We start from the raw sequence: 27,676 nt of genomic DNA, 5'->3' as shown, positions 1-27,676 counted from the left end.
TCATGTTGTTGTTGTTGTGGAAGCAGCGGGAGCCATGCCGGTGGTGCGGGGCGAGCTATTGGTTGTCATAGTCACCGTGAGGCGGGGCGGGCCGCTGGTTGCCGTGGTCACCGTGCAGCAGGGAGGGGCGGGGCGCCGGTTGCCATGGTCACCGTGCGTCAGGGCGGGGCGGGCCGGTGGTTGCCATGGTTACCGTGCGGCAGGGGCGGGGAGCGGACCGGCGTTTGCCGGGACGAAGGGGGCGTGGCGCTCAGGTCGGAGGGCGACCATTGGTCGCGACGCGCTGACCTCAGCACGGCGGCAACCTATGAAAAGCCGGTTGGCGGGCTGGGCGCCGGCTCAGGTGCGGCACGTGCCTCAGTCCAGGTGCGAGTAGCACGACGGCAATAATGGCCGCCGTATTGGGCTGAGGCGCTGAAGGGATTAAGTGTTGGGGTTGGGGTTGGGGTTGGGGTTGGGGTTGGGGTTGGGGTTGGGGTTGGGGTTGGGGTTGGGGGGTGAAAGGGGTTGGGTTGAGGCTGGGTATGTTGGGGGTTAGAAACCTGAGGAGGAAGGCTGGACATGAGGGTCTGGTGGTGGGGAGATTGGCCAAGTTGGGAGTAGCTAAGGGAAGGCATTTGGCTGCTGGGCTGAAGGCTTCAAATAACAGAATGGGGGTGTGAGTGATAAGTTGTGTATGGTGTGGTGAGGTGTGTTGTGGAAGAAGGCTGAGCAGGAAGTTTAGTGAGGTAGGCTATTGAGGTGCTGAGTGGACACAATGTGGGTCTTGGAGAGAATTTGTGCAATTGGGTTGCGCCTGCAAATAAAAAGTTGGGGAGTTGGTTTCTGTTAGTTAGATCTTCAGTTCAATGTGGTCAGTTGACTCAATATCCTGTTCTGTTCTTCTACTCTTTGATCCTAAGTACTATAACTCCTTGAAAGCATTGGGTCTTAATCACTTGCTGTGGTTGATAGTACCACTATTTCACCCTTTTCTGGGTGAAGATGTTTCTTATCTCAATGGCACACCCAAACTGTGTACTTACACTAGCCATGTGGTTCTGAGATCCTTGTTCCTTGAGAACATCCTTCAAGACAGGCAGAGAGTAAAAAGAAGGGCCTTGGTGTTTGGAAGGGAGAGAGATGGAAGGTAAAGCTGTGGGGTTGTAGAGTGAATGAATAATTATGTTAAGAGCTAAGGGGGAAGAATAAAAAGGAAGGGATGGATTGTAGGACAAGTTGAAGGGGGAGGCACAGGAAATTATTGGGAGGATGGTGGAATGAATGAGTGATAGAACATGAGGATTGAGGGGAAAGGACATTAAGATGGAACAGACTTGGGCTGAAGGGAAGGATGTGGGAGTGTGTTAGGAAAGACATGCAAATGTGTGGGGATGAAATAGGAAGAACATGATGGGTTGGGGAGGTAGAGGGTATGAAGAGGAACTGCTGGGAAGAAATGAGGTGACTTTTTCTGGGACTCTTTCTGTGAAAGAGTTTAAAATGTATGAGGTGAAACCTATATAATCTGGAGGCTGAAGTTGCTGAGGTTATGGAAGGAGGGGTGGATGTGGTGGGCAGGGGGAGGATTGTGATTCTCCTCTGGTATGTCTATATGAACTAGTAATCTGGAGACCCCAGGCTAATATTCCAAAATTGGGATTAAATATCACCATAGCAGCTTGCAGTGGTCCAAGAAAGTAGTTCACTGCCTGTCTCGGAGTAATAAATGCTCAGGCAGTGATGTCTTTATCCATGAATAAATACAAGAAAACTAGTGTATTTTCAATTTGGTATAAAACTTGAATTGTATGCTACCTAAAGGGGGAAAATGAGCAGTTTAATTAAAATATGTAATTCTTGAAGTACATAATTCTGAATCCACAGTTGGAGGTATTCATGATTTATTTGACCAATTTGTTGTTCATAAGTTTTTCTTGTTTGTTTTTTTCCTTTCTCTGAGTAATCTCATGGTGACATTTTTATCCATGACTGTAAAAATACATTTGTTTCAGTGCCTTCTGAATGAGGAAATTAATGTGCTGTCCCTGTCTACAAATGTTTCCAGACCTGCAGCAATATGGCTCACTGATAAGTGCCTCGTAAAAGCCAAGCCACACTGTTCAAAAGCAATTGCAGATGGGCCACCAATGCTAGTTTTGCCAATATCCACATTTGTTGAGAGGATGGACAAAAACGTTTGGACCTTGGGGTCATTTAAGCATGTGGAGTTACTACTTTGGCTGGGCAGGAGATTTTTTTCTGATAAGGTGGAGTCTTTCTCTTTTTTTTTAATGTAAGAGTTCCAATGGAAGCAAATTCTTTGAGCACTTATAAGGCAGAAGCAGATTTTTGATCATCTGGGAGTTAAAGTGCACTAGAGTAGTCAGGAATGTGGAAAGGAGGCCACAGTTGGATCAGTTATGATCTTTGTGAACGGCTGAACAGACCCGAAGGTCTGAGTGGCCTACTTCTCTCGTGTATGGAAAGAGACAGGTGTGTGTGCAAAAGGTGCCACAATTAGCCAAAGAATGGGATTCGTCACAGTTAGACTATTTGAGTGTCTTGATTCTGTGCGTCTCTCCCCTCAAATGGCCATTGGAGATGGTTAATGTCAGCTGCCTTCGGGGCTTGGAATGTTTTGTTCTAGCTTGGGCAATGTTTCACTTGCCTCAGTAAGTAACATGTTTGTTTGGAGAGCTGGTGCAAACGTGGGCTGGAAAGTTTGTGCTTGTAACCATTCTGTGGTTCTGCATCTTAGTTTGAGTATCTTTTCACTTCAATATCCATGTAAAGGCATAGTAAGCCTTATCCTTCAATGATTTGTTTGGCATTAATGCTTTGAGTTCAACCTGATGCACAACGTATAATATTGGATTAAGGCAAAAGTCTTTTCACATTAGTGATTTGATTTGGTGTTCATAAGTATGTGTTCTAACTGTAGAAAGTTGACTGTCTCAAACTAGTTTTGGGAAGTTGCATGTTTTTGTCCTGCGTATCACCTTGGGATATTGATTTTGCCTGTTGATCTTGAGATGTTGCCTCTCCTTTGGGAGTTCCATACGTGGTATCTTCCAGCATGTTGATGTGCTCATTCAGTGTAACCTCAAGCTGGTAGTGTATCACAGCCTAATACTATACCAGGTCCTTAGGCTGTGCCCTTCTACCTGAGTGAAAATGTTTTTCTGTAGAAATATGTTGTCCAAATATCTTCCCACCCTCATCTTTGACAGACTGGATATTGAATTTGGTGCCTTGCTAGCTATTATTCAGGAGATGTAGAATTCAGAGCCACAAAGCCCTGTTTAAAATTACTGAAATAATTATTCCTGTAAATGTGAAATGAACTTCTTTTATAGAGAAAGCAGGTGCTGGAGGAACTTAGCTGGTTTTGCAGTAACTGAAGAGAAACAGTTTCAAACTGAATGTGACTCCTTTTTCAGAACTGAAATTGTCTTGCTCATGTTCATGATCCTAAAAGGGTGAAAAACTAGGCTAGTTATACCTTCACCTTTCTACAATAGCAACTGTATGACATGGCTGAGCCTTGTAGACCTGATTCTATATGATGTGAATGATGGTGTATGTACACTCAGTTAGTCTTGTGTATCAATTGATTCAGGAAGATTTGCCAACAAATAGTCTTTATGCTTAAAATTCACCTATTTAAGGGTGTTAATATATTAAAAGTCAGAGTTGCACAGCCTGGGAACAGACCCTTCAGTCAAACTTGTTAGGCTGACCAGATATCCTAAATTAATCTGGTCCCATTTGGCCCATAATCCTCTTAAACCGTTCCCCATTATGTACCCATCCAGATACTTTTAAATGTTGTCATTGTACTAGCCTCTACTGCTGGCAGCTTATTTCATACACTCTTCACTCTCTGAAAAAATTGCCCATCAGGTCTCCTGTCACCTTTGAACCTACATCCTCTTGGTTTGGACGACAATACCCTGAAGTGGGAAAGAAGACCTTGACTGTTTACCCTATCTAAGTCTGTAACCTTTGTAAGGTCACCCCTCAGCCTCCAATGCTCTTGCCTGTGGTGGGGGGAGGTAAGTGTGGAAAAGAAGCCCCAGTCTGTTCAGCCTCTCCCCAAAGCTCAAACCCTTCAATCGTGGCAACATCATTGTAAATCTTTTCTGAACCCTTTCAAGTTGAACAACATCTTTCCCATAGCAGGGAAGCCAGAACTGAACGCAGTTTGCCATAATCACAAAATGATGTGCTTAGTCTAGGATTCTATCAATGTTCAACTTCATAATGTTTTTAGCTCATTTTTGCACTCCTGAGAAACTTGGTTGAACAGCTTCTGGATTGGCAATTATGCACTAAGGTGAATTCAACCCCTCAAATATTGCATGTAGAGAAGTTGAACCTGACTTGAGCATAATTTCCAAGACTAAATTTCAAATTTTAAGTCTGGTTTACTGGAGAATTGAACAATGACTGGAGATTTCCTTGAACCTGCTAATTGGCATGTGATTTTAACTCCTTTTTTTCTTTATTGCAGACCACCCCTAACTGCCCTCATTTACCATCATGAGGCACAACCAGACCCGCTCTCAGAATCCCTCTTCGGTCACCGTTCAGGTGAAGCCAGGGGTTTCAAAATTGTCACATCAGGGCCGGGATTTGGTTTCTCGGAAGCCACGGCTGCACGAGAGGGGTGAAGGGGAATCCAGTAAGATGTCAAAAGTCTCAAAGGAGGTTCCATTTGTCGTACAGAACCAGGAGTTGGAAGCATTTCTTAAACTTCTCGGTATGTCTGAATTCATTTTATTGATCAAATTGTGTATTCGGGTGTTTTATATTTCTCCTTTCAAACACTGCGGCTGGAACAGATATGTAACTGCCAAACTGATAGACATCACATTGAACTGAAATGAATATTGAGATTGGCGCTGGTCATTTAGTACTTAGGGATGAAGATCTTCCAGAATATTGGAATAGATAATTAACTAACATCCCCAGTTAGATGGGCACAAGGGGGCTTGGACTATTGTTTAGAGTTCCTGGGCTCGTTTGCTAACACAGATTTACGTTTCCACAATGCCCTTCTCAACCCTGGGGCACCCCAGAGTGCTTTATAGACAAAAGGTGTTTCCTTTGTAATGTAGGTCATGTGGCTCTGTGAGCTTCCACGAAAGCGCAATCTGATAATCCTGAGAATGCCTACAACTTGGTAAACAGGCCATTTGGCCCAACAAGTCCACACTGTCTCTCCGAACAGCATCCCACCCAGATTCTTTCACCAAACCCCTTTTATCCTGTGGCCAATCCACCATCTTTGGACTGTAGGAGGAAACCCACACATGGGGAGGATGTGCAAACTCTGCATGGAGTCACCTGAGTGTGGAATCGAACCAGGGTCCATGTTGCTGAGACAGCATGAGACCATTCAGCCCAAACATGGCTAAGTTTCTTGACCCTATTCTCCTGCTTTTTCCCCATAAACCCTTGATTCCTTGATACTCCAGAACCTCTCTATCTTGGTCTTAACTATACTCAATGAGCTGGCCTCCACAGCTTTCTGTAGCAACAAATTCCATAAATTCACCACTCCCTTGCTGAAGAGGTTTCTCCTTAACTCTGTTCTAAAACATACCTTGGAGTTAGTCTCTCCCACCAATGGAAATATCTTCTCAACATCTACTGTCCAGGCCATTCGGCATTCTGTATGTATCAATTAGATCCCCCCCCAATATCCTTCTTCTAAACTAGATTGAGTTTGGACTCCGTCTTCAAAGGTTCCTTATGTTAGACCTTTCGTTCCTGGGACCATTCTTGTGAACTTCCCCTCAACCCACTTGAAGGCTAGTAAATCCTTCCTGAGATATGGGGCCCAAAACTGCACGCAATACTCCAAATGTGACCTGACCAGAGCCTTAGAGCCTCCAGTAAGTCCCTGCTTTTATAGTCAAGTCCTGAAAGTACATGCCATTATTGCATTTGACTCAATCGGCAGGTTCACCTTGAGAGAATTCTGGTTTAAACTCCCAAGTCTCTTTGCATTTCAGACTTCTGAATTTTCTCCCCAGTTAGAAAATAGTCTATCCTCTATATGCCTCCTACTAAAATGCATGGTCTCACATTTTTTCATGTTTTACTCTATCTGCCACTCTTTCTTCCACTCACCTAACGTGTCCAAATCCTTCTGTAGCCTCCATGCTTCCTCAATGCTATCTGTGCCTCTACTTGTCTTTATTGTAGGCAAACCTAGCCAGAATGCCTTCCGTTCCTTCATCTAGATGGTTATGTAAAAGTAAAAAGTTGTGGTCCCAGCACTCAACCTTGCAGAACACCACCTTGTCACTGGCTGTGATCCTGAAAATGACCCTTTTATCCCCACTCTTTCCGCCAGGTAGCCGAGCTTCTATCCATGCTAACACCTTGCCTTACACCATGTTTGTATTTTCCAGTCCTCTGGGACCCTTCCTGATTCTTATGATTCCTGAAAGATCACCAGTAACACCTTCACAAACTCTTCAGCAATCTCTTAGAACTCTGGTGTGTAGTCTCGTCCAGGAGATTTAGCCACTTTTAGGCCATTCAATTTTACTAGCGCCTTCTCCTTGGTAACAGCCACCATACTCAGCTCTGCCATTACTCTGAATTTTTGGAATATTACTGGTGTCTTCTACCATGAAGACTGACAAAGCAATTATTCAGTCCCTCAGCTATTTCCTTGTTTGTCACTACTATCTTTCCAATGTTGTTTTTCAACAGTGCAGTGTCCACTTTTGCCTTTTTATTTTGTCCTTAGTCAAAACTCTTAATCTTCCTTAAATTATTGGTTAGTTCACCCTTGTATTTAATCTTCTCCCTTTTTCTTTGTTGCCCTTTGTTGGTCTTTGTAAGCTTCCCAATCCTCTGGCTTTTCCATTGCCCCTCACCGCATTCTCTGTTGTCTCTTACTTTTATGCTATCTCTCACTTCACTAGTTGAATCATCCTCCCTATATCATGCTGCTTTATCCTCCGGAATCTCTACTGTGTCTTCTGAATTATTCCCAGGAACCCCTGCCATTGCTGTTCGATAGTCTTTTCTGCTAGGCTCCGTTTCTGGTCATAGTCTGTTTCTATGTTGTACATCTTCGGTCCAACTCTCCCATGCCGACCAGATATCCCAACCTAATCTTGTCCCATATCCCTCTAAATTCTTCCTATTCATATACTGATCCAGATGCCTTTTAAATATTGTAATTGTACCAGCCTTGCCACTTCCATTGGCAAATCATTCCATATATGCACCACCTGCTGCGTGAAAACGTTGCCTCTTGGGTCCCTTTTATGTCTTCCCCGGTCACCTTAAACCTATGCCTTCTAGTTCTGGACTCACCCACTGATGAAAATACCTTGTCTATTTACGCTATCCCTCATGATTTTATAAGCTTCTATAAGGTCACCCCCCCCCCCCCCCACCCCAAGCCTCTGACACTCCAGGGAAAACAGCCTATTCAGCCATTCCCTATAGCTCAAATCCTCCAACCCTGGCTTTATCCTTGTAAATCTTTTCTGAACCCTTTCAAGTTTCACCATATCCTTCCGATAGGAAGGAGTCTAGAATTTCACGCAATATTCCTAAAGTGGCCTAACCAGTGTCTTGTACAGCTGCAACGTGACCTCCCAACTCCTATACTCGTACTCTAGCCAATAAAGGAAAGCATACCAAATGCTGCCTTCACTATGCTATCCACCTGCGACTCCTCTTTCAAGGAGCTACGGACCTGCACTCCACAGTCTTTGTTCAGCAACACTCCCTAGACCTTACCATTATGTGTATAAGTCCTCTTAAGATTTGCTTTCTCAAAATGCAGCACTGCACATGTATTTAAATTAAACTCCATATGTCACTCCTCGGCCCATTGGTCCATTTAATCAAGATCCTGCTGTACCATTCTACCCATCTCCTTCCTCATGCTGCTGTAGTTGCCTTTATTCAGCTATAATACTGTTACCTTTGATTCGATCTTCTCCTTCTCAAATGGCAGAGTAAATTCAATCATTATGAAGGTTTCTTCACCTTAAACACCCTCATCAAGTCTATCTCGCTGCACAACACTAAATCCAGTATTGTTTTTCCCCAGCGGGTTCCACCACAAGCTGCTCCAAAGGCCATCTTGTGAATATTACACTAACTTTCTTGCAATCCACTGCCAATCTAATTTTCCCAGTCCACCTGCATATTGAACTTCCCCAAGATCACTAACTTTGCCTTTCCTGCACATGTCTTTGATCTCCTGATGTATCTTGTACCCCAGCTCCTGACTACTGGTTGGAGGCCTGTACATAATTCCAACTATGGTTTTTTTCACCTTTGCCGTTCTTTAATTCTACACACACCCCTGACCCACTTCATTTCTTACTATTGATTTAATTTCATTTCTAAGGCAATCCTGCCCCTTTACCCATCTTTTCAATAGTACGTATATCCTTGAACATTCAGTTCCCAATCCTGATCCCCTTGCAGCCATGTCTGTGATGCCAACCCATTATACCTACTAACTTTGGTCTGTGCTATAAGCTCATATACCTTATCTGAATGCATGCAGTATAAAGAATATAACCTCTTCAGTCCTGTATTAAGTGTCCCTCTTCTAATTGTCACTAGTTTGTCCAGTGTGCTTAAGCTTGGTTGTTAACCCTTTTCATATTGTCCAATTTCTGTGCTGGAGGTTTTAATAACCTCTGCAGAGATCTGCACTGCACCTCTAAATCTGATTTTGTAATTTCCCCGATAAGTGAACCCCCCTCCAACATTACCCCCCACCCTGTCCAGTTTAGTTTAATCTGTCTGCAGCCCTAGTTAGCAATTCACTAGGACTCTGGTGCTAACCACTGAGCCATATTACAGCCCCATAAACCATACCTGCTGAAACTCAGCAGTGCCCTGTTGTCTTAGATGCGAGTTTTCTTGTGTTCAATCTCTGGAGTGGAACTTGAGCCCACAGCTTACTGGAACAGAGATGAATGTTACGACCAATTTGCAAAATTTTTAATGCTGACTTGATAGACATAGCTTGGCCTCTCTGCCCTGACTTGAAGGTGCTGACTGTGCGAGGGTGAAATTGTACAGGCGTCAGCCATTCTTCACCAAAACCAGATGGACTGCAGCAGTTCAAGGGACAGTCTACTGTTACCTTCTCAAAAAGCAATTAGGAATGGGTAATGCATACTGCGTTTGTCCATGGGGGAAGAGAGAAAGTTAGAAATGACAGCCACAAAACCTTGATATCTTGACATGGTTAGTATTTTTGAATTAAAGCAATTTTTTCTGATACTGCGCCAATCCTCTTTTATTTTTGATTTGCTGGTAGGATGCACACAGTCACATAGATATGGTATGATCAAAATGAAAATACTTTGCTGCCTGTGATTCCGTGGCATGCTGAAATAACCCTGAGAACAGCTGCTAGTTTAGAATGGTCCAGTACTGATGGGATAAAGTTGCTCAGTGAACTACACAAAATAAACACATTCAGCACGAGCCGTTAATTTTAGAAACTGTTGTCACATAGGTCATTGGCTGCCATTCTTTTCAGCAACTATCCTTGAGCAGCAGTGAGCTGAAGGACTGTCTTGAACTAATGATTTCTGAAGAATTAACGTTGATCAGCTTTGAGCAATTAACATTGTGATTTGTTAATATGCCCCAAGGAACTTGATGATTGTGTTCTTGAGCAAAATATGATATAAGGACACCGTGGGAGATTTGCATTTCTTAAAAAGGATCCCTTTAAAGGTAGTGGGAATCAGAGGCTTGGCACGGAGGCAGCTGAAGACTAATAGTTAAGTAAACAAAATGGGGCATGACAGAAATCCAAGATTTTTAACAGTTCTAGTATTAGAAACAGGCAGGGAAATCTTACTGAGGGCGTGAAAGATGTGCACCTTTTATCATTTAAGTGGAGTGTTGAATTGTTGGAGATGAAATTCAAAACTGGTGCAGTTTGAGAATAAAAGGGTGTCCCATTCATGATGGAGATGGGGAGGAATCTCTTCTTTAATCATACAACATAGAAACAAACCCTTTGGTCTAATTTGTCCATGACTACCAAGCTTCCCAAGTTAAATTAGTCATGCTTACCAGCTTTTGGCTCTCATCCCTCTAAACCTTCCCTATGTACCTATCAAAGTCTTTTAAATGTTACAACTGTACCTGTCTGCCACTTCCTTTTGACGGTTCATTGCATTTGTGAACCACTGTCACCTGTGGCTGCAGATGAAACTAATCTTTGATAGGGACCCCTTCATTTTTTTTTTCCCTAACTTCGTGCAAAATCCTAGGAAACACTTGATCAGGTCTTGGAGATTTATCCACTTTAAGACCTCCAGCATCACCTCTTCTGTAACGTGAATTATTTTCAAGGCATCTAAATTTATTTCCGAGTTTCCTGGCCTTGACTTTCCATTTCTTTCTCCACAATAAGAACTGATGTGAAATATTTTAGTATCTCTCTCCCATCTCCTGTAGTTCCACACCTAGACAACTTTGACTTTAAGGGCCCAATTCTCTAGCTGGTTTCTTTTTTAACTCTTAATGTACTGTGGAATCTCCTTTGGATTCTCCTTAATCTTAAAACGCTACTTCATCCCTCTTTTGTCCCCTTCATTTCCCTCTTAAAAATGCCCCCACACCCATACTCTTAAAGAGATTCACTTGATTCCTGATTGTCTATACCTAATGACTCCTTACTCTGACCATAGCCTTAACACTTTTATAGTGGAATTCTCCTCTTGGTGAGCAATGGCAGCTGGATCATTGGATGCATCCTAGACTGAATTAGACATCCTTTAGATCAAGGACTCACAAGCAAGGAGAAGGTGATCACGTGGCCTCACTCCACTTTCCCATCTGATCAATTATGGCTTTACACCAAAGTAGCTTCAAGGGGCTGAATGGCCAACCCCTAGTTATTTTGTTCTCTTTTTGATCAAGGTGGTTGGTGCCTGATTTAAACTCCATTCTGAAGGCAGTCCAGAATGAGACTGGAAAGATTTAAAAAAAAAAAACCCAAGGGGCAACTTTTTCAGAGGGTGGTGCATGTATGGAATGAGCTGCCAGAGGAAGTGGTGGAGGCTGGTACAATTACGCCATTTAAAAGGCATCTGGATGGGTATATGAATAGGAAGGGTTTGGAGGGGAATTGGCCAAGTGCTGGCAAAGGGGACTAGATTGATTTAGGATATCTGGTCAACATGGACAAATTGGACCAAAGCGTCTGTTTACATGCTGTACATCTGACTACACTGTAATGCATTGGTGGCAGTCTTGCTAAAATGCCAGAGCCAGGATTAAGTCAACCTTTTGAGGTCAACTGAATCTTGCTGATACTAGAGGAGCAGTACATCTTGTGGCTGTGATGCATCTGCATCTGCTCCTGCTCATCAATGTTAAACTCGTAAAAGGGTAATGTGTTCAGCTAATTATTCCTGAATCTCAGTCCCAGATCATTGCCTTGTTAAAGGCTCAATTTGGTGATTCTGTCTTGGTTCTGAACTCTCTCATTCCACTGTGAATAAAAACACCACCAAGTGTAGAATGTGATACCTGACTGCTCTTGAAAAGAATGAGCTTACCCCGCTGTCTTGATTTTGTTTCTGAAAGAATTGAGAAATCAGAAAAGCTGTTGTATTTTTCAAAAGTCTCAGCATTTCCTCCTTTTTTTAATATACTTTAGGTTGTCTAAAATGTTGTGGACCGTCAATTCTTGGAAAGATTCCATTGCGTTTTTAAAAAAAAAAAATTCCCCCCCCCCCCAACCCTACCATTGTTACCTTTTCATGGATTTTTGAGGTTTTTTCTAAAACTTAGTTTATTTGTGCATTTGGATTCACTGAAGATGTTCAGAGATGTCTCTAAGTGGGCATCGATTGCCTATCCCCATTTTATTAAGGTAAATGAATCTTTATTCCTCATGGTGCTCCAGTGCTTGCCCTCCTTGGTTGAAGGGAAGACAAATGCTTTGAGTATCTGCAGTAACTGAGCTGAGTTACCATATTGTCTCATTGCCGTGACCTGGTAGTGGAGGCAGTGGGCTGTGCAGCCCGGCAGTGGTGGCATCAAGAAACTGATTTTGTAGTGTTTATTATTGATGTGTAGTTACATCCAACTAGGATCATGCAGACTTCTGTATTCTTCTGACTTGAATCTTTGCAGCTGAGGGTCTGCATTGGTGGTTGATTATCTTGTAAAGAGGACCCTGCATCTGGTCTTCTGTAGTAGCTACATTTTTCAACCATTTTTCAACTTTCCTCATTCCTGAAGAAGGGCTTATGCCCGAAACGTCGATTCTCCTGTTCCCTGGATGCTGCCTGATCTGCGCTTTTCCAGCAACACATTTTCAGCACATTTTTCAACCAGCTGATTCGGTTAAGTTTCTGTTGAGTCATCAAGTTACTGATGTAGGAATTCATTGTCATTCAGCATCAGTTGGGCAGTGTCCTAGGGTTTGGTTTGAGGTTATTAACTACCAGTACCTGTCCCAAAGCAGGTGATTTTTCACAGGTCCTCCTGCCTAGATTGGCTACTTCATTACTAGGGCTTTCTGAATGAGTTAACATGGCCCAGCTGTTGCACTGTCGAAGTTTGTGGCTTGTAAAACTGCTTCAGAGACCTGCACCTGTCCTGAGTAATGCCAAGGAATGTTGTGCCCACTCAAGATCAAACAGCAGACAGATCCCACTGTACATTCCAGAGAAACCGAAATCTTCCTATTCTGATATAAGTTTGTCCTTCACCCAGTAGGAAACTGGTCTGTATCAGATGGTGGTTTGTGTAATCTTGTGTATAGATTGTCAAGTTTGCCAACATTACAACACATACCTTTGCAGTGTTATAACCTCCTACAACATCGTTGTGATTCTGTTCGCCGAGCTGGGAATTTGTGTTGCGGATGTTTCGTCCCCTGTCTAGGTGACATCCTCAGCGGTTGGGAGCCTCCTGTGAAGCGCTTCTGTGATGTTTCCTCCGGCATTTATAGTGATTTGTATCTGCCGCTTCCGGTTGTCAGTTCCAGCTGTCCGCTGCAGTGGCCGGTATATTGGGTCCAGGTAGATGTGCTTATTGATTGATTCTGTGGATGAGTGCCATGCCTCTCAGAATTCCCTGGCTGTTCTGTTTGGCTTGTCCTATAATAGTGTTGTCCCAGTCGAACTCGTGTTGCTTGTCATCTGCGTGTGTGGCTACTAAGGATAGCTGGTCATGTCGTTTCGTGGCTAGTTGGTGTTCATGGATGCGGATCGTTAGCTGTCTTCCTGTTTGTCCGATGTAGTGTTTTGTGCAGTCCTTGCATGGGATTCTGTTTTTGCACAAAACACTACATAGGACAAACAGGAAGACAGCTAATGATCTGCATCCATGAACACCAACTAGCCACGAAATGACATGACCAGCTATCCTTAGTAGCCCCACACACATAACAAGCAACAAGAGTTTGACTGGGACAACACTACTATTTTATAGGTCAAGCCACACAGAGAACAGCTAGGGAATTCCTAGAGACATGGCACTCATCCACAGATTCAATCAATAAGCACATCGACCTGGACCCAATATACCGACCACTGCAGCAGACAGCTGGAACTGACAACCGGAAGCGGCAGAGACAAACCACTATAAATGCCGGAGGAAACATCACAAGCGCTTCACAGGAGGCTCCCAACCACTGAGGATATCACCTAGACAGGGGATGAAACGTCTGCAACACAAATTTCCAGCTCAGCGAACAGAACCACAACAACGAGCACCCGAGCTACAAATCTTCTCCCAAACTTTGAACTACTACAGCATCGTTCGCAAGTACTTTGAGATGTGCTGCTTAAAATGCTACATATTACGCATTATATTAAAATATTTTGATCTGGAGCTATCCCCTTAGGTCTGTGCTCTCAAAGATCATGGTCTGGTCTGATAGTAGTCTCATTCCACTTTGCCTGTTCCTGGACTCCAACTGTTTGAATATTTACAAAAAGTTGCATTTTCAAACTGTTTTGTGTTGGAGGGGAATTCCTCTCCGCAGTGGAATGACCTCACATGGCTGGGTGAAGATGCTTCCTTTTGGATTCCTGCAGTGATGAGCAAGTTTGTAGCCCTGAGCATGCTCTAACTCCAAGCCACCAGAGGGCCCCTTTGTGCTGCATTCTAAAAGTCTTGAAACCCTGAGGGAGGGTGGGGGCTGGTTGGAGGTGGTGGAGAGAAACTGAACATTGCCTTAATGTCCAGTTAAATAATTAGTGGCAATAAAGTGGAGGCAAAAATGCAATTCGCCTTGGCTCCTGTCTCTTAAGGCACCAAAATGAGTATTTCTTGGTGATTAATATTGCAGTCAATTTAAGGGGCCAAGTGTTTGCCAAGGAATACAACTGTAGTTGGGTTCTGCTAAATGGAGAGTTAAATTTCTAAGGAACCCGATTGGAAGTTTGAGCTCTCAATAGGCTAGACTGGCTTGTGAGTTTTCACTTATTGTGTGCAATAATGTGGCTCCTAGAATGTGGGTGCCGAAAAGCCTGCAGTTGTCTTTTCTCCTCCCCTGTGTCGATGCTTGTTTGGTAGCTTGCTATATTTGGTCTGTATTTTGTTTCTTGCAGATGACGAGATGATTCAGGATTTCCTCTGGATGGACAGTTGCTGCCGAATTGCAGATAAGGTACTGGGGAATGGCAGCCACATGTGCAGTTGGGATACTGGGCTCTAGACATGAAATGAGTAGTTCTAACTTACAGGCAGTCTTGAAACTAACACCACTCCAGGCTTGGGCGACTGAAGGTTGTGCACGCTTTGTATCTGTGAGAGTTTCCTCTGGGTGCTTAGGTTTCCTCCCACAGTCCATAGTTGTACAGGTTAGGGTAGATTGGCCATGCTCAATTGCCCTATAGTGTTCAGAGATGTGCAGGCTAGATTAGCCATGGGAAATGTCGAGTTAGGGTAGGGGGCTGGGTCTAGGTGGAATGCTCTTTGGAGGGTTGATGTGGACTTGATGGGCTGAAAGGCCAGCTTCCATGCTATATGGATTCAGTGTGCCCTGCAGGCATTTGAGCAGTGTCTAATGGCATTTATTGTTCACCCCACTCAAGTTTATAATTCTAGTATGGTGTTTGGTTCGGAACTATTTTCAGGTCTTTCAGTTGTGGTTTGTGTTCAGATTTTATCTGACCAAGTGAAGTCCCAAGGTTCAATGTATTAAATTTTCAGCAATCTATATTCTAGAGTGTTCAAAAGGCCAAATGTGCTGGCACTTCAGAGCTACAGGTGTTGATGGAAGTGGTGCCATTTAATGTGATCTGATGGGTGACAACAGCCTGGTTGCATTCTGTACATATTTCACTCACCACCACCTTTGGATGTCACTCTGATCCCAGTTGGTCCATATATCCTTGGCTGCTTTCCGGTCGTGATTTAGATACTTGTTGAATGGCATCCACCTGTACAGTTAGATGAATTATGCAATCTGTACTAAAGCAAAAAAAAGCTGGGAATCGCAGTGGGTCAGGCAGCATCTTTTGGAGAGACCTGATGAGTCATGCCTCAAAACATTAGCCTGCTCTGTCCATAGATACTGCCTGACCAGCTGTGATCTCCAGCATTTTCTACTGTTTTAGTTCAGATTTCAGCATCTGCAGAAATTAACTCCCATTAGGCAATTTGCCTGTGTACTGGCAGCAATCTCACTCAACCAGTCATTCCACATTCTTGCAAACTCCACATGACTTCAGTGGTCACATGCACAGTTATCCCTGTCTTGTTATAATAAATTGTTGGAAGGCACTGACCATACAGTTGAGACTGTGTAGCTTAATGACCTGACACACTGTATATCAAATGTTGCACAGTGCTAATTGAGTGGTTTACTTTCAAGATTATATCCTGATTAGCATAACGTTGAAAGGTCAAGAGGAACTGGTTCAAAACTTTGTGAAACGGGCACAATATGCCCCTGCAACATGAGTGTTTACTAGCTAGTTTTTGCACTACACTGACTCCTGTTTGGTTCAGGAGTAGGTTCTAGGAGTGAGACTTTCTAATGTGAGAGGCTTCTGAACCAAACTTCCTGTTTTGAGCAAGAATCAGTGAATGAAACAGTGCAGTGAACAGGAGTGGGATCACACCAGGGTTAATTGTAGTATCCAGACTGCTGAACTAGCTTTGCTAATCTAGGATTCTGTGATACATGTTTGTTTCAGTGAGCCAACAAGTCTCATTTACCTCTTTTTTTTTTTGTATCTGAACCCCAACTGCTCTCTTTCAGTATTTATTGGCCATGGTGCTGACTTACTTCAAACGTGCAGAGCTTCACATAAGTCAGTACTCCAGAATGAACTTCTTCTTGGCGCTGTAAGTACATGCCTCTTAATTGTGGCAGTCAGCCTCCTCCTGTAGGGTTGGGTCAAGTGCTTGTCTGGTCGGAATCTATTTTTATCTTTGCACCTGGAAGGCAGTTGTGACTCCAAGTCTTGCTTTTATAGAGTCATTCAGTACAGAAACAGACCTTTTTAGTCCGACTTGTCCATGCTGACCACGTTTCTGAAACTAAACTGCTCCCACTTGCTTGCAATTGGCCCATATCCTTCCAAACCTTTCCTATTCCTATTAGTCCAAATGTCTTTTTAAATAGTGTAACTAAACCTGCATCTACCACTTCTGGCAGATCATTCCACATACACCCCATCCTTTGTGTGGGATTCACTCTTAAAAAGAATATAATGCCTCAACATTTGTCTCTTTGGAAAGCTTCTCACTTGCCAGTGGTCCCTTCACCTGAGAACAGTCGACTCCAGTCAATTTTTTTGCAAGTTCCCCTCATACTGTCCATTTGCTTTACTTCAATTAGAAACTTTCACTTTTATACAAGACCTAACCTTTTCCACAACTATTTTAAAGCTTTTAGAATTATGATCGCTGGCCCCAAAGTGCTCCCCCACTTCAGTCACTTGCCCTGCCTTATTTCCTAGGAGCCGATCCAGTGTTCCTTCCATTAGTAAGTGTATCTACATGTTGATTTCTATTGAACACATTTTAACAAATTCTTCCCCATCCAAGCCCTTAACACTGGCCATCCCACTCTGTTTGGAAAGTTCAAATGCCCTAATGTTCTTGCAAATGTCTATGATCTCTCTGCATATTTGCTCCTTCATTCCCTGTATTTATTGGGGGGCCCACAGCACGATCCATCAAGGTGATCACCTGCTGAGTCCTGCCCATATACAGCAGGAAGAGAACCCTGCTTCTAGCTATAACAAGAAAAACAAAGCCCACATCCAACTTCAAGACCCCAGCAGTAACTGCTACTGAAAACTTAAAAAAAAAAAATCCTAGTTCTGTGGGGGCTTGACCCCACCCATTCATGGAATAGGCAAAATGGCTGCATCCAATACAATTGTGATTAAGAATTTGTTTATTTTCACAAGCAGCCTGACAATTCTTAACAGGGTTAACTGGCAGGTCTTTGTAATTGCTCCTGCAGGTACCTGGCAAATGATATGGAGGAGGATGAGGAGCAGTACAAGTATGAGATATTTCCATGGGCATTGGGTGACAACTGGAGGAAGCTTGTGCCGAAATTCCTCAAATTGCGACTGGACCTGTGGGCTCAAATGGATTACAAGGCGGCAGTCAGCCGGCGATGCTGTGAGGAGGTGATATGCTGGACTTGGTGTTTGTAACTTCAGGGTAACATTGATGCTTTACTGTGCTTTTTGCTTATAGCCCTGGGTCAGTGAGTCACTTTAGAGCTCAGCTCAGTCTTTGCTGCTGTTCACTTTGTGGGCTAGCAAACTCTGCAAGCTGACATTTTCTGTTAAACTGAGCCAGGTTGCTCTGTGGTTAGCACAGCTGCCTTCCAGCACCAGGGAGCTGGGTTTGATTCCAGCCTTGGGAAACAGGAGTTTGCACTTTCCCCCCATGTCAGTGTGGGTTTCCTCCAGGTGCTCTGCTTTCCTCCCACTGTCCAAACAGTGCAGATGAGGTGGATTAATCATAATAAATTGCCCAGTGTGTCCAGGCTAGGTGGGTTAGCCATGGGAAATGCAGGGGAGGGATGTGATAGGGTCTGGGTGGATGCTTTTCAGGGGGTCAGTGCAGACTCTGGGCTGAATGGCCTGCTTCCACATTGTAGGGATTCTATAGCTTCCTGAATCATACATTGGCTGCTTGGGTGAGCAGTCTACAAAAGATCCTGTTGCCCTTTAAGGATTCATACTAAGGGCTTGGTGTTGCAGCCCATTGCTTCTCAGAATTATTGGGAGGTGGGTCTGCACTCACTGCTTGGCTGAGCCAGGAGTCAATGCCCAATGCACAGAGGGTATCAAGCAGGGGCCACAGTGGTTATACAAATGTTGAAATATTGCTCACTTCCATTTCTGGCGGTGTGTATGCTGTCTGTCATTTTCTTCACCCAATGAGATGTTTGTGCCTTTGGTTTCTTTGCTGAAGGTGATTGCCACTATCCCTTGCCATTATATTTGGCACAGAGACCGCCCAGTTCATCACAGTGGTGCGATCAGAAGCTACCTGCAGAAAGAAACCGTACCTTACCCACAGGGGCCCAGTGGGACACCACCATTTTGCACACTCTGCAATCGCTACCGGTGCTACTTGGACCTTGATTCGGATTCTTCATCTTCTTCCCCAGAGAACACTGTCTTGTTGGATGGTGACTGGCCCCAGGATCTATTGATATTGTCACCAGCTGTCCTGATAGACCATGGAATAGAAGGTATGGCCTCACTGAGCTCTGGGGTTGGCTTGTTTTTTTTAAAGGGGATGTCTGTAACCAAGACACTAGCTGAATGATGCTTATGTGGATAAGATTGATCACTCGTGTCAGGAAGCTTTTAGCTCAAAGGAATGAGATTACTCAGCCCATGGAGCAACATAACATGTGCAGTTAAAATATATCGTGTGAGACACCAAATCTAGACCTCAACTTGGTGACCAAGCAGTCAGCCATTGTGCTTTCTCATGGAATCTAATCTTTGATAGCTGGGCCATTGCTATTGCCTTTAAGGTGGTGATGAACTGCTGTGTTGATCTGGTGCAGGAACAGACAATGCTGTTAGGGATGAAGTTCCAGGACTTTGCTCCTGCAACATTAAAGGAGCATGCCTGGATGTTTTCTCAGGTTGGAGAGTCTGAGATGGCAGGGGGTGGTGTTCACGTGTATGTGCTGCCCTTGTCCTTCTAGGTGGTAGAAGTTGTGGGTTTGGAAATCACTGATTTAAGGAATATTGGTGATTTTCTGCAGCATTGCACCTTTTCAATGATATGTGCTGCTACCATGCTTCAATGGTGGATGGAGTGAATGTGGTGCTAATCAAGTGTTCTGTTTTATATGAATGGTGTCAAGCTTCGCATCCAGGGAAGTAGGAAATATTCCATCACAATTTTTGGCTTATACCTTGTAAAAATAGTGGACTGACCTTTTTAGGGTCAGGAGGTTAGCTAGTTGGTCAAATTCCTCATTCCTTTAGCTACAGTATTTGTATGGCTGGTCAATGGTAATCCCCAGCATATTGTCAGTGGGATTGAGCAATGGTAATACCTTTGAATGTCAAGTGTTTGATTAGATTCTCTTTCCTGCCTCTCATGGCAATCAAAGTACTTGCCAATCCAAGGCTGGATATGTCAGTGCCTTGCTACATGTGGATATGGACTGTTTCAATATGAGGAGTCGCAAATGGTACTGAACACTTTATAGCCATCACTGACCATTCCCACTTCTGATTCTTATGGTGGGAAAGCCATTGAAGCAGCTGAAGATGATTTGAGCCCAGGACATGCCCATAAGGAACACCTGCAGAGATGTCAGTCAAACAGACCCTTCCGTCCAACTTGTCCATGCTGACCAGGTTTTGAAACCAAGCCAGTCCCACCTGCCTGCACCTGGCCCGCATCCTTCTAAACTGTTCCTATCTTTGTACCAGTCCAAAGATCTCAAATGTTGTAACTGTACCTGCATCAACCACTTGCTCTGGCAGTTCATTCCATATGCAAACCACTCTGGAAAAAGTTACTCCTTGGGATCCTTTGTCTTTCCTTTCTGCTTAAACCTATGCCCTGTAGTTTTGAAGTCCCCTACTGTAGTGAAGAGCTTTTTTGGCTATGCATCTTATCGATGCTCCTCATGATTTTATAACATCTTAACATCACTCCTTTTAACTCCTTAAACCCCTCTAGTGAAAAATGTCCCAGCTTACTCAGCCTCTCTTTACAACTCCAGTCCCAGTAACACCCTTCCAAGTTGGGGCTAAGAAGGCCATCACCAAAACAAATCTTCCTTGTGCTTGGAGTCTAATCCAAAGGGTTTTCCTCCAGATTGCCATGACTCTATTTTTGGTCTAGGAGAAAGTGAGGACTGCAGATCCGAGTCGAAGAGTGTTGCTGGAAAAGCACAGCAGGTCAGGCAGCATCCGAGGAGCAGGAGAATCGACGTTTCAGGCCAGAGCACTTCATCAGGAATGAGGCTTGAGCCAAGGGCTAGAGAGATAAAACGGAGAGGGTGGGGCTAGGGGATGGTAGCTAAGCATGTAATAGGTGCATGAAGGTGGAGGTAAAGGTTGAGCAAGTAGGTGGGAAGGAAGATGGGCAGGTCAGGAGGGTGGTGCTGAGTTGGAAGGTTGGATCTGGGATAAGGTTGGGTGAAGGGGCAATGAGGAAACTGGTGAAATCTACATTATTCTCGTGTGGTATGAAGGTCCCAAGGCAGAAAATAAGACGTTCTTCCTGCAGGTGTCAGGTAATTAAGGTTTGGCAATGGAGGAGGCCTCACACTGCAAGTCCTTGGGATAGTGGGAGGGGAGTTGGTGTTTGGCCATGGGGTGGTGGGGTTGTTTCATGTATGTCCTGAAGATGTTCTCTGAAGTATTCTGCAAGTAGATGTCCTGTCTCCAATGTAGAGACTGCATCGGGAGCAATGGTTACAATAAGTTGTGTGGAAATGCAGGTAAATAGCTGATGGATGTGGAATGTTCCTTTGTGGCCTTGGATGTAGGTATGAGGGAGGTGTGGGTGCTGATTTTGCATTTCTCGCAGTGGGAGGGATGGTGGAGGGCATGGATCTGACAAGAATCGTTGAGGGAATGATCTGCATTCCATAAAGAATATATTTCCTTTCCCACCCCTATCTCTAGTCTGTAAAAACCATTCGCTCCACAACTCTTGTCACAAAGCTAGTCCCTTGTTTTTCAAAAAGCTGTTCCTTAGCTCGAGGTAACTCTGTCCTTGATCTTTTTTTCAGAGGGTAAATAAATTGGGCCAGGCTCAGACCAGCTTGGCTTGGGACAGCTGAAAAAGATTGAGGCCTTTTGCTTATATGTAAACAGATGAGACTTCAGGCCAAAGTGGTCATGTTTTAGAAGTGACCCGTATAATGAAAGGGAGGTGGTCCGCTCTCTGGGCTGAGCAGTTTTACATGGGTCTTGACCTGGGAAGTTCAACAGGGAGGAGAAAGTGAGGTCTGCAGATGCTGGAGATCAGAGATGGAAATGTGTTGCTGGAAAAGCGCAGCAGGTCAGGCAGCATCTAGGGAACAGGAGAATCGACGTTTCGGGCATTAGCCTGAAGAAGGGCTAATGCCCGAAACGTCGATTCTCCTGTTCCCTAGATGCTGCCTGACCTGCTGCGCTTTTCCAGCAACACATTTCCAAGTTCAACAGGGAGCTGTGTGAAAACACTTTTTCTGCCCTTCAACTTCAACCTGTGAACATGTGTTCCATTTATCCTGGTTTTAAAGGGAGTTTCCTTATTGGGACTGTATGTTCGGGACAGTATAATTGAGTCTAGTTTTGGTGCACTGAGTTCTGTTGGTTCTTCATTCTGTTCTGTTTCATTGTGTAATTTTGTGAATAAATTTGTAATATCTAGTAGTCAACCTAGCTCTCTCACTCCCAGGTAACCTTCAGTGTACACTTATCAAAACAAATTGCAAAGCTATGATCTGGGGCTGCCTGCTTAATGTTCTGAGTGGTCTGGCCTAGTCCATAACACCCTAGGTCCAAGACCCCCACCAATCCATCCATCCTTTCAACACCTTCCCCTGCCACCACCAGAATTGAAACCTGCTCCCTCACCTCTGTCCAGGGTCCCAAAGGAGCCTTCCACATCCATCAATGATTTACCTACACTTCCACACAGGTCGCTTAGTATATCTGTTGCTCCTGATGCCGTCACTTTTACACTGGGGAGACAGGACGCCTACTTGCAAAATGCTTCAAAGGACATCTCCGAGACATGCACAAAGCAACCCCACCGCCCTATGGCTGAACACTTTTTTTAACTCCCCCTCCCACTCAGCCTAGGGTGTGAAGGGACTGGGCCTTTTCTATTTCCAAACCCTCGCCCCCTGATGCCTGGAGGGAGAACCTTATCTTCAGCCTTGGGACCCTCCAACCCCAGGGTATCAATGTGGATTTCACCAGTTTCATTTCCCCTTCCCCCACCTTATCCCAGATTCAACCTTCCAAGTTGGTACAGCTCATGTTCTGTCCTGTCCTGTCCATCTTCCTTCCCACTGATCTGCTCCACCATCCTCGCAGACCCAGCACCTTCACCCCCACCTCCATCTACCTATTGCAGTTCCAGCTACCTCCTCTTCCCTCCCCTTGCCTCACCCATTCCATTTATCTCCCTACCCATTTCAGCTGATGAGCCTCATTCCTGATGAAGGGCCGATGCCTGAAACTTCGATTCTCCTGCTCCATAGGTGCTGCTGACCTGCTCTGTTCATCCAACACCCCACTCTTGATGCTATTTTTGGTCTGGCCCCTTAATGCCACAGCCAGTCAGATACAACCTTTATGTCCATACAAATTCTTTTCAACTCTCCTGTGGAGTTGAGGTCTCTCATTGATGCTTAGGCCAAGGCTATAACAAAGTCAGGCAGAACCCAAACTAGGGGTCAGTGAGCCTGATACTAAGCATTGAATGACCTCTCCCATCACCTTGTGAGTGACTCCGATTAGACTGGGCAATAATTTGCCTGGGTTGGATGCTAGTCCTGTAGCTGTATTGGAATAGCTCAGCCTGGGGAGCAGCATGTTCTGGAGAACCAACTTTGATTACTGTTGCTGGAAGTACTGTCAGGGTCATACATAACCTATGCAGTATCCAGTGTTGTCAGCTGTATGTTGATATTATGTGGAGTGAATTGAGTTGGCATCTGAGATACTGGAGAGCTCCAGGAGGTTGGGATAATTTTGATATTTCTGGTTGTTCTGATCGTAATGCTTCAGTTCAGTCTTTAGCATTGATGTGTTGGACTTCCCTCCTAATGGATGGGGATATTTGTGGGGCCACCACCTCCCGGGAGCTGTTTCATGGCTGGATGTGACTGCTGAACTTTGACTTGATCATGTAGGGTTTGATTCTTTCGTTTGCTGTTTATACTGTCTGGCACACAAGCAAATCTGATCAGCTTCACCAGGTTGACACCACATTTTTCAGTGTACCTAGTGTGACTCCTGGCATGCCCTCTGCACTCTCCTTTTGAACCAGATTTGATCTCTTGCTTGATGGTAATTGTAGAGTGGGGGGGATACGCTGTTGGACTGCAGATCTGCTTCCCAGTCAAGTTGCTTGATCTGTTTGAAATCTATCCCATTCTGAATGATAGCACCATCCAACCTGATGGAGGGTATCCTCAGTGTGGATTTTCCCATGTCCATGTTTGTCCTGCTGTGAAATATTTCAGTAAGATCAATGTTGAGAATTCCTTCCTAACTGTATGTACAGTACTGTGCTGCCAGTCTAGCTCTGCTAGACTGATCCTTCCATTGGGCTAGGACCGAACCAGAGGATGTGGAATTGAACTTGACATCACATGTCCTGCTATAGCTTAACTACTGAGATGATCCTGTCAGCTTTGGCACTAGCCCCCAGATGTTAATAAGGACTTTTCAGGTTTGGCAGGGATGTTCGTAGTTTTTAGGCACGTGGTCTGTTGGGATTTTGGTTGAAACAAACCATTTCAAAAAGCCTGAAGTTGAGAGTCTACCATATTTGAGAGTCTGGAGGTATATGTAGGCCAGACTGAGTAAGGGTGGTAGATTCCCTGCCCTGAAGGACATTTAATGAACTTTTTTGATGGTTCCATTGTTGTCAGTGGACCTTTTTTCTACTGTGATCTTTTTAAAATGTAAAACAAATTCCTCCATCTGCCATGGTGGGGTTCAAAAGTGGTCTCGGAGCATTACCTGAGTCTCTGGATAATTAAAATACAACTAGGAATTGCTGGAGGAACTCAGTAGGTCTGGTAGTATTCATACAGCGAAGCAAGGGGTTAACATCTGGGTCTGTAACCCTTGTCAGAATTGAGTTCTGGTGAAGGGTTGCTGGACTCAGTTACCTCTGCTTCTCTCAAAGATGCTGTGAAACTGGAGTCTCTCCAGCACCTTCTGGGTGTTTCAGATTTCCAGCTTTTGCAATTGTTATCTTGGGTTACCAATCCAGCAATAAGGTCACTCCAGTCCACTAACTGTTAATCCCTGTTAGCTAAAGTCTCACTAATTGACTGCACCTTGGTTTTCCAACCCCACTGCCCTGTGGCCAAACACTTACACACACCTTGGGTGTGTGTGCGCGTGTGTGTGCGTGCGTGTGTGTGCGTGTGTGTGTGCGTCATCAGTAAGGCCTTCACCCGTTTCCTCGCCTTACAGACAGACGTCCCGGTCCCGACCTCCCAGGTTGATTCTGCTCTCATCAACTGTCATACTTATCCATCCTCCTTCTCACTTATCTGCTCCACTCTACCCTCTGACCTATCACCATTACCCACAACTCTGTCTACCTATTGCGCACTCAGCTACTTTCCTCCCACCCCTTTTGATCTGTCTATTTCCCCCCCCCTCCGCCCACAAGCCTCATTCCTGATGAAGGGCTCCTTCCCGAAATGTCAGTTCTCCTGCTCTTCGGATGCTGTCTGACCTGTGCTTTTCCAGCACCCCACTCTGGCTCTAATCTCCAGCATCTGCAGTCCTCACTTTCTCCTTTTGGTTCTCCTTAGTCAGCTGCCCCTCATCCAACCTTTTTCAAACACAAGTGCCTCTTCTCCCTTGACTATCTCTCTTGCCAGTCCAATTGTTGACCTCCAGTATGTTTGCTGTTCCCTCATTATTTCTCGTGGTCAGATCCTTGCAATGTGGTTTGTTCTGGCATTTTTTCTCACATCTGCCTTGTAAGGCTTTATATATTCACTTTGAATGTTGGTACTAGAATTGGATTGCTTAATACTGCTTTTTGGTTATCAAGTACTTTTAGATTTTTGTTTTACTTTTTAACCATCAAAGGCTTTTGGCAATTATATATGCTATTGTAGAACGATCATCCAGATGTGACCTTTTTAAACATCACAGGGAATAGAGATGACTGCAAAAGTATAATTGTAAGATCAGTAACAATGTTTACAGCGTCCTTAGCAGGACTTGTACACTTAATGGTAAGGTCCTGGGGAGTGTTGTTGAGCAAAGAGACCTTGGAGTGCAGGTTCATAGCTTCTTGAAAGTGGAGTCGCAGGTAGATAGGATAGTGAAGGTGTTTGGTATGCTTTCCTTTATTGGTCAGAGTATTGAGTACAGGAGTTGGGAGGTCATGTTGCAGATGTACAGGACATTCGGTAGACCACTGTTGGAATATTGCGTGCAATTCTGGTCTCCTTCCTATCGGAAAGATGTTGTGAAACTTGAAAGGGTTCAGGAAAGATTTACAAGGATGTTGCTAGGGTTGGAGGCTTTGAGCTACAGGGAGAGACTGAACAGACTGGCGCTGTTTTCCCTGGAATGTTGGAGGCTGAGGGGTGACCTTAAAGCTTTTAAAATCTTGAGGCAGCAATGATAGGGTAGATAGACAAGGTCTTTTCCCTGGGGTGGGGGAGTCTAAAACTAGAGGGAATAGGATTAAGGTGAAAGAGGAAAGACAAAGGGACCTAAAGGGCAACTCTTCCATGCAGAGGGTGGTGCGTGTATGGATGAGCTGCCAGAGGAGGTGTGGAGGCTGGTACAATGATTCCATTTAAAAGGCATCTGGATGGGTATATGCATAGGAGGGATTTAAAGGGTTTTGGGCAGCTAAGTGACTTGGCACTACTGCCTCACAGCTTGGGACCGTTTCATCCCACCCCTGGGTGATGTGCAGCTTGCACGTTTCTGTCTGTGGGTTTCCTCCAAGTGCTCTTATTTCCTCCCACAGCCCAAAGATGTGCAGGCTGGGTGGAAATGGAAGGTTACAGGGTTAGAACAGGTGAGTGTCTGGGTGGAATGCTCTTCAGAGGGTTGGTATGGACCCAATGGGCCAAATATCCTGGCTCCACACCAGGGTTCTTGGATTTGTTTTTGAAATGCAGCGATCTTAGTTTCTAAATGATCTGCCTGGTTTTCAGTTGAATTGTATGGTACCCAGTGTTTTATATCACCTCTTCATATGCTTCCTCAAGATAAGGCTTTGGGTGTGTTTGCTGATCTTGATTTAAAATCGGGAAATTGGACATCACAGCCTGTATTTTGGAAGGGGGCCACAAAGGACAATGCTGTGTTATATTGACTTGTTTCTGTTAGTCCTACAGGAAGCTTTGGTCAGTACCACACCTGATGGACAAGATTACAGCTGGTGCATGTAGAGTGGTGACCGGTGTGCCTGCCTACAGCTGGACCTTTTAGATTTGACACATGCCAGCACTGGTGTTTCTATTACTTAACCCTGTTGAGCATTTTTATGATCTGATGCACTTTATGATTTTTTTCCCCCTGTCTGGCTGCCAGCCCCCTCCCCCTTGTGAGACTGAGGCCAGGAAGGGAGTTGTTAGCAACTGAACTTTAAATGGTTACACTCAAATGTTAAGACATTTGTTTGCAATTGAATGTATATTTATTGCTGTGAAAATGATTAATGTATAGAATAAATATTGGCAGATGAACATGCATGTCTGTGTCTGGCATTATTGCCTCTATCGAATGGTGATCCAAGTAGGGTGATCAAAACTGTTACCTTGTTTAAAATTGTAGAATCTCTATCTTGAGCTGTGGTTTATATTCCTAAGGCTTCAAGTTGAGAAACAAGCTTTTGAGTCACTGGGGAAGATAGTGGGGACATTGTTCAATTTACAAAGGCCAAATGCCTCTCCAAGTCTAAACAGATTGGGACACTACTCATTTTTCTAAACTTCAGTGAGGTGATCTCCTTGAAACATGAGATTCTTAAGGGGCTTGACAGGGTGACTGCTGAGAGAATATTTCCCCCTTATGGTCTCTGAACGGCATTGTCTCAGAATAAAGGGACACCAAGTAACTGAGATGAGGAAGAATTTCTTGTTGAGTTGTTGGGACTCCTGGCCCCAGCTGTGGGGGCAGTCCTAATATTTCAAGGCTGAGAGATTCTTAATCAGCTGGGGAATTGAGGGTTATGGGAAATGTAGGAAAAGTAGGTATGAGGACTGATCCAATTGAATGGTGGAGCAGGCTTGAGAAGGTAAGTTATTTACCCCATTACTATTTTGAATGATCTTGAGTCCTAATCTAAATGACACTTGTTACAGTATAATAAATACTGTTAGTTGTACAGCATGGAAACAGATCCCTTGGTCTAACTCAGCCATTCTCGCCAGATATCCTAAATTAATCTAGTCCCATTTGCGAACATTCTGCCCAATAGCCCTCTTAAACCCTTCATATTCAAATACCAATCTGGATGCCATTTAAGTACTGTAATT

At 44.3% G+C, this 27,676-nt stretch overlaps 1 protein-coding gene across 4 annotated transcripts in view; it reads left to right on the top strand.

The window, feature by feature from the left end:
• Positions 1 to 26,888, top strand: part of LOC122543815 (speedy protein A-like) — a 29,295-nt gene extending 2,407 nt beyond the window's left edge. For 2 of the 4 annotated variants that reach the window (XM_087983569.1, XM_087983570.1), the window contains exons 2-7: positions 4,496 to 4,744; positions 14,574 to 14,632; positions 16,232 to 16,317; positions 17,447 to 17,618; positions 18,415 to 18,697; positions 26,526 to 26,888. In XM_087983569.1, the coding sequence (XP_087839695.1) occupies positions 4,525 to 4,744; positions 14,574 to 14,632; positions 16,232 to 16,317; positions 17,447 to 17,618; positions 18,415 to 18,697; positions 26,526 to 26,587 (882 nt within the window). In that variant the 5' untranslated portion in view covers positions 4,496 to 4,524 and the 3' untranslated portion in view covers positions 26,588 to 26,888. Of the gene's footprint in view, positions 1 to 569; positions 4,745 to 14,573; positions 14,633 to 16,231; positions 16,318 to 17,446; positions 17,619 to 18,414; positions 18,698 to 26,525 lie in introns of those variants that run through there. The other 2 variants (XM_087983571.1, XM_043682616.2) reach the window with 2 other exon arrangements.
• Positions 26,889 to 27,676: the final 788 nt, after the last annotated feature.

This window comes from Chiloscyllium plagiosum, unplaced genomic scaffold, assembly GCF_037043375.1.
Source record: "Chiloscyllium plagiosum isolate Xiang-an unplaced genomic scaffold, Cpla_swu_hap1 HiC_scaffold_46, whole genome shotgun sequence".
NCBI lineage: Eukaryota > Metazoa > Chordata > Chondrichthyes > Orectolobiformes > Hemiscylliidae > Chiloscyllium > Chiloscyllium plagiosum.
This window is presented reverse-complemented; position numbering and strand designations above follow the sequence as displayed.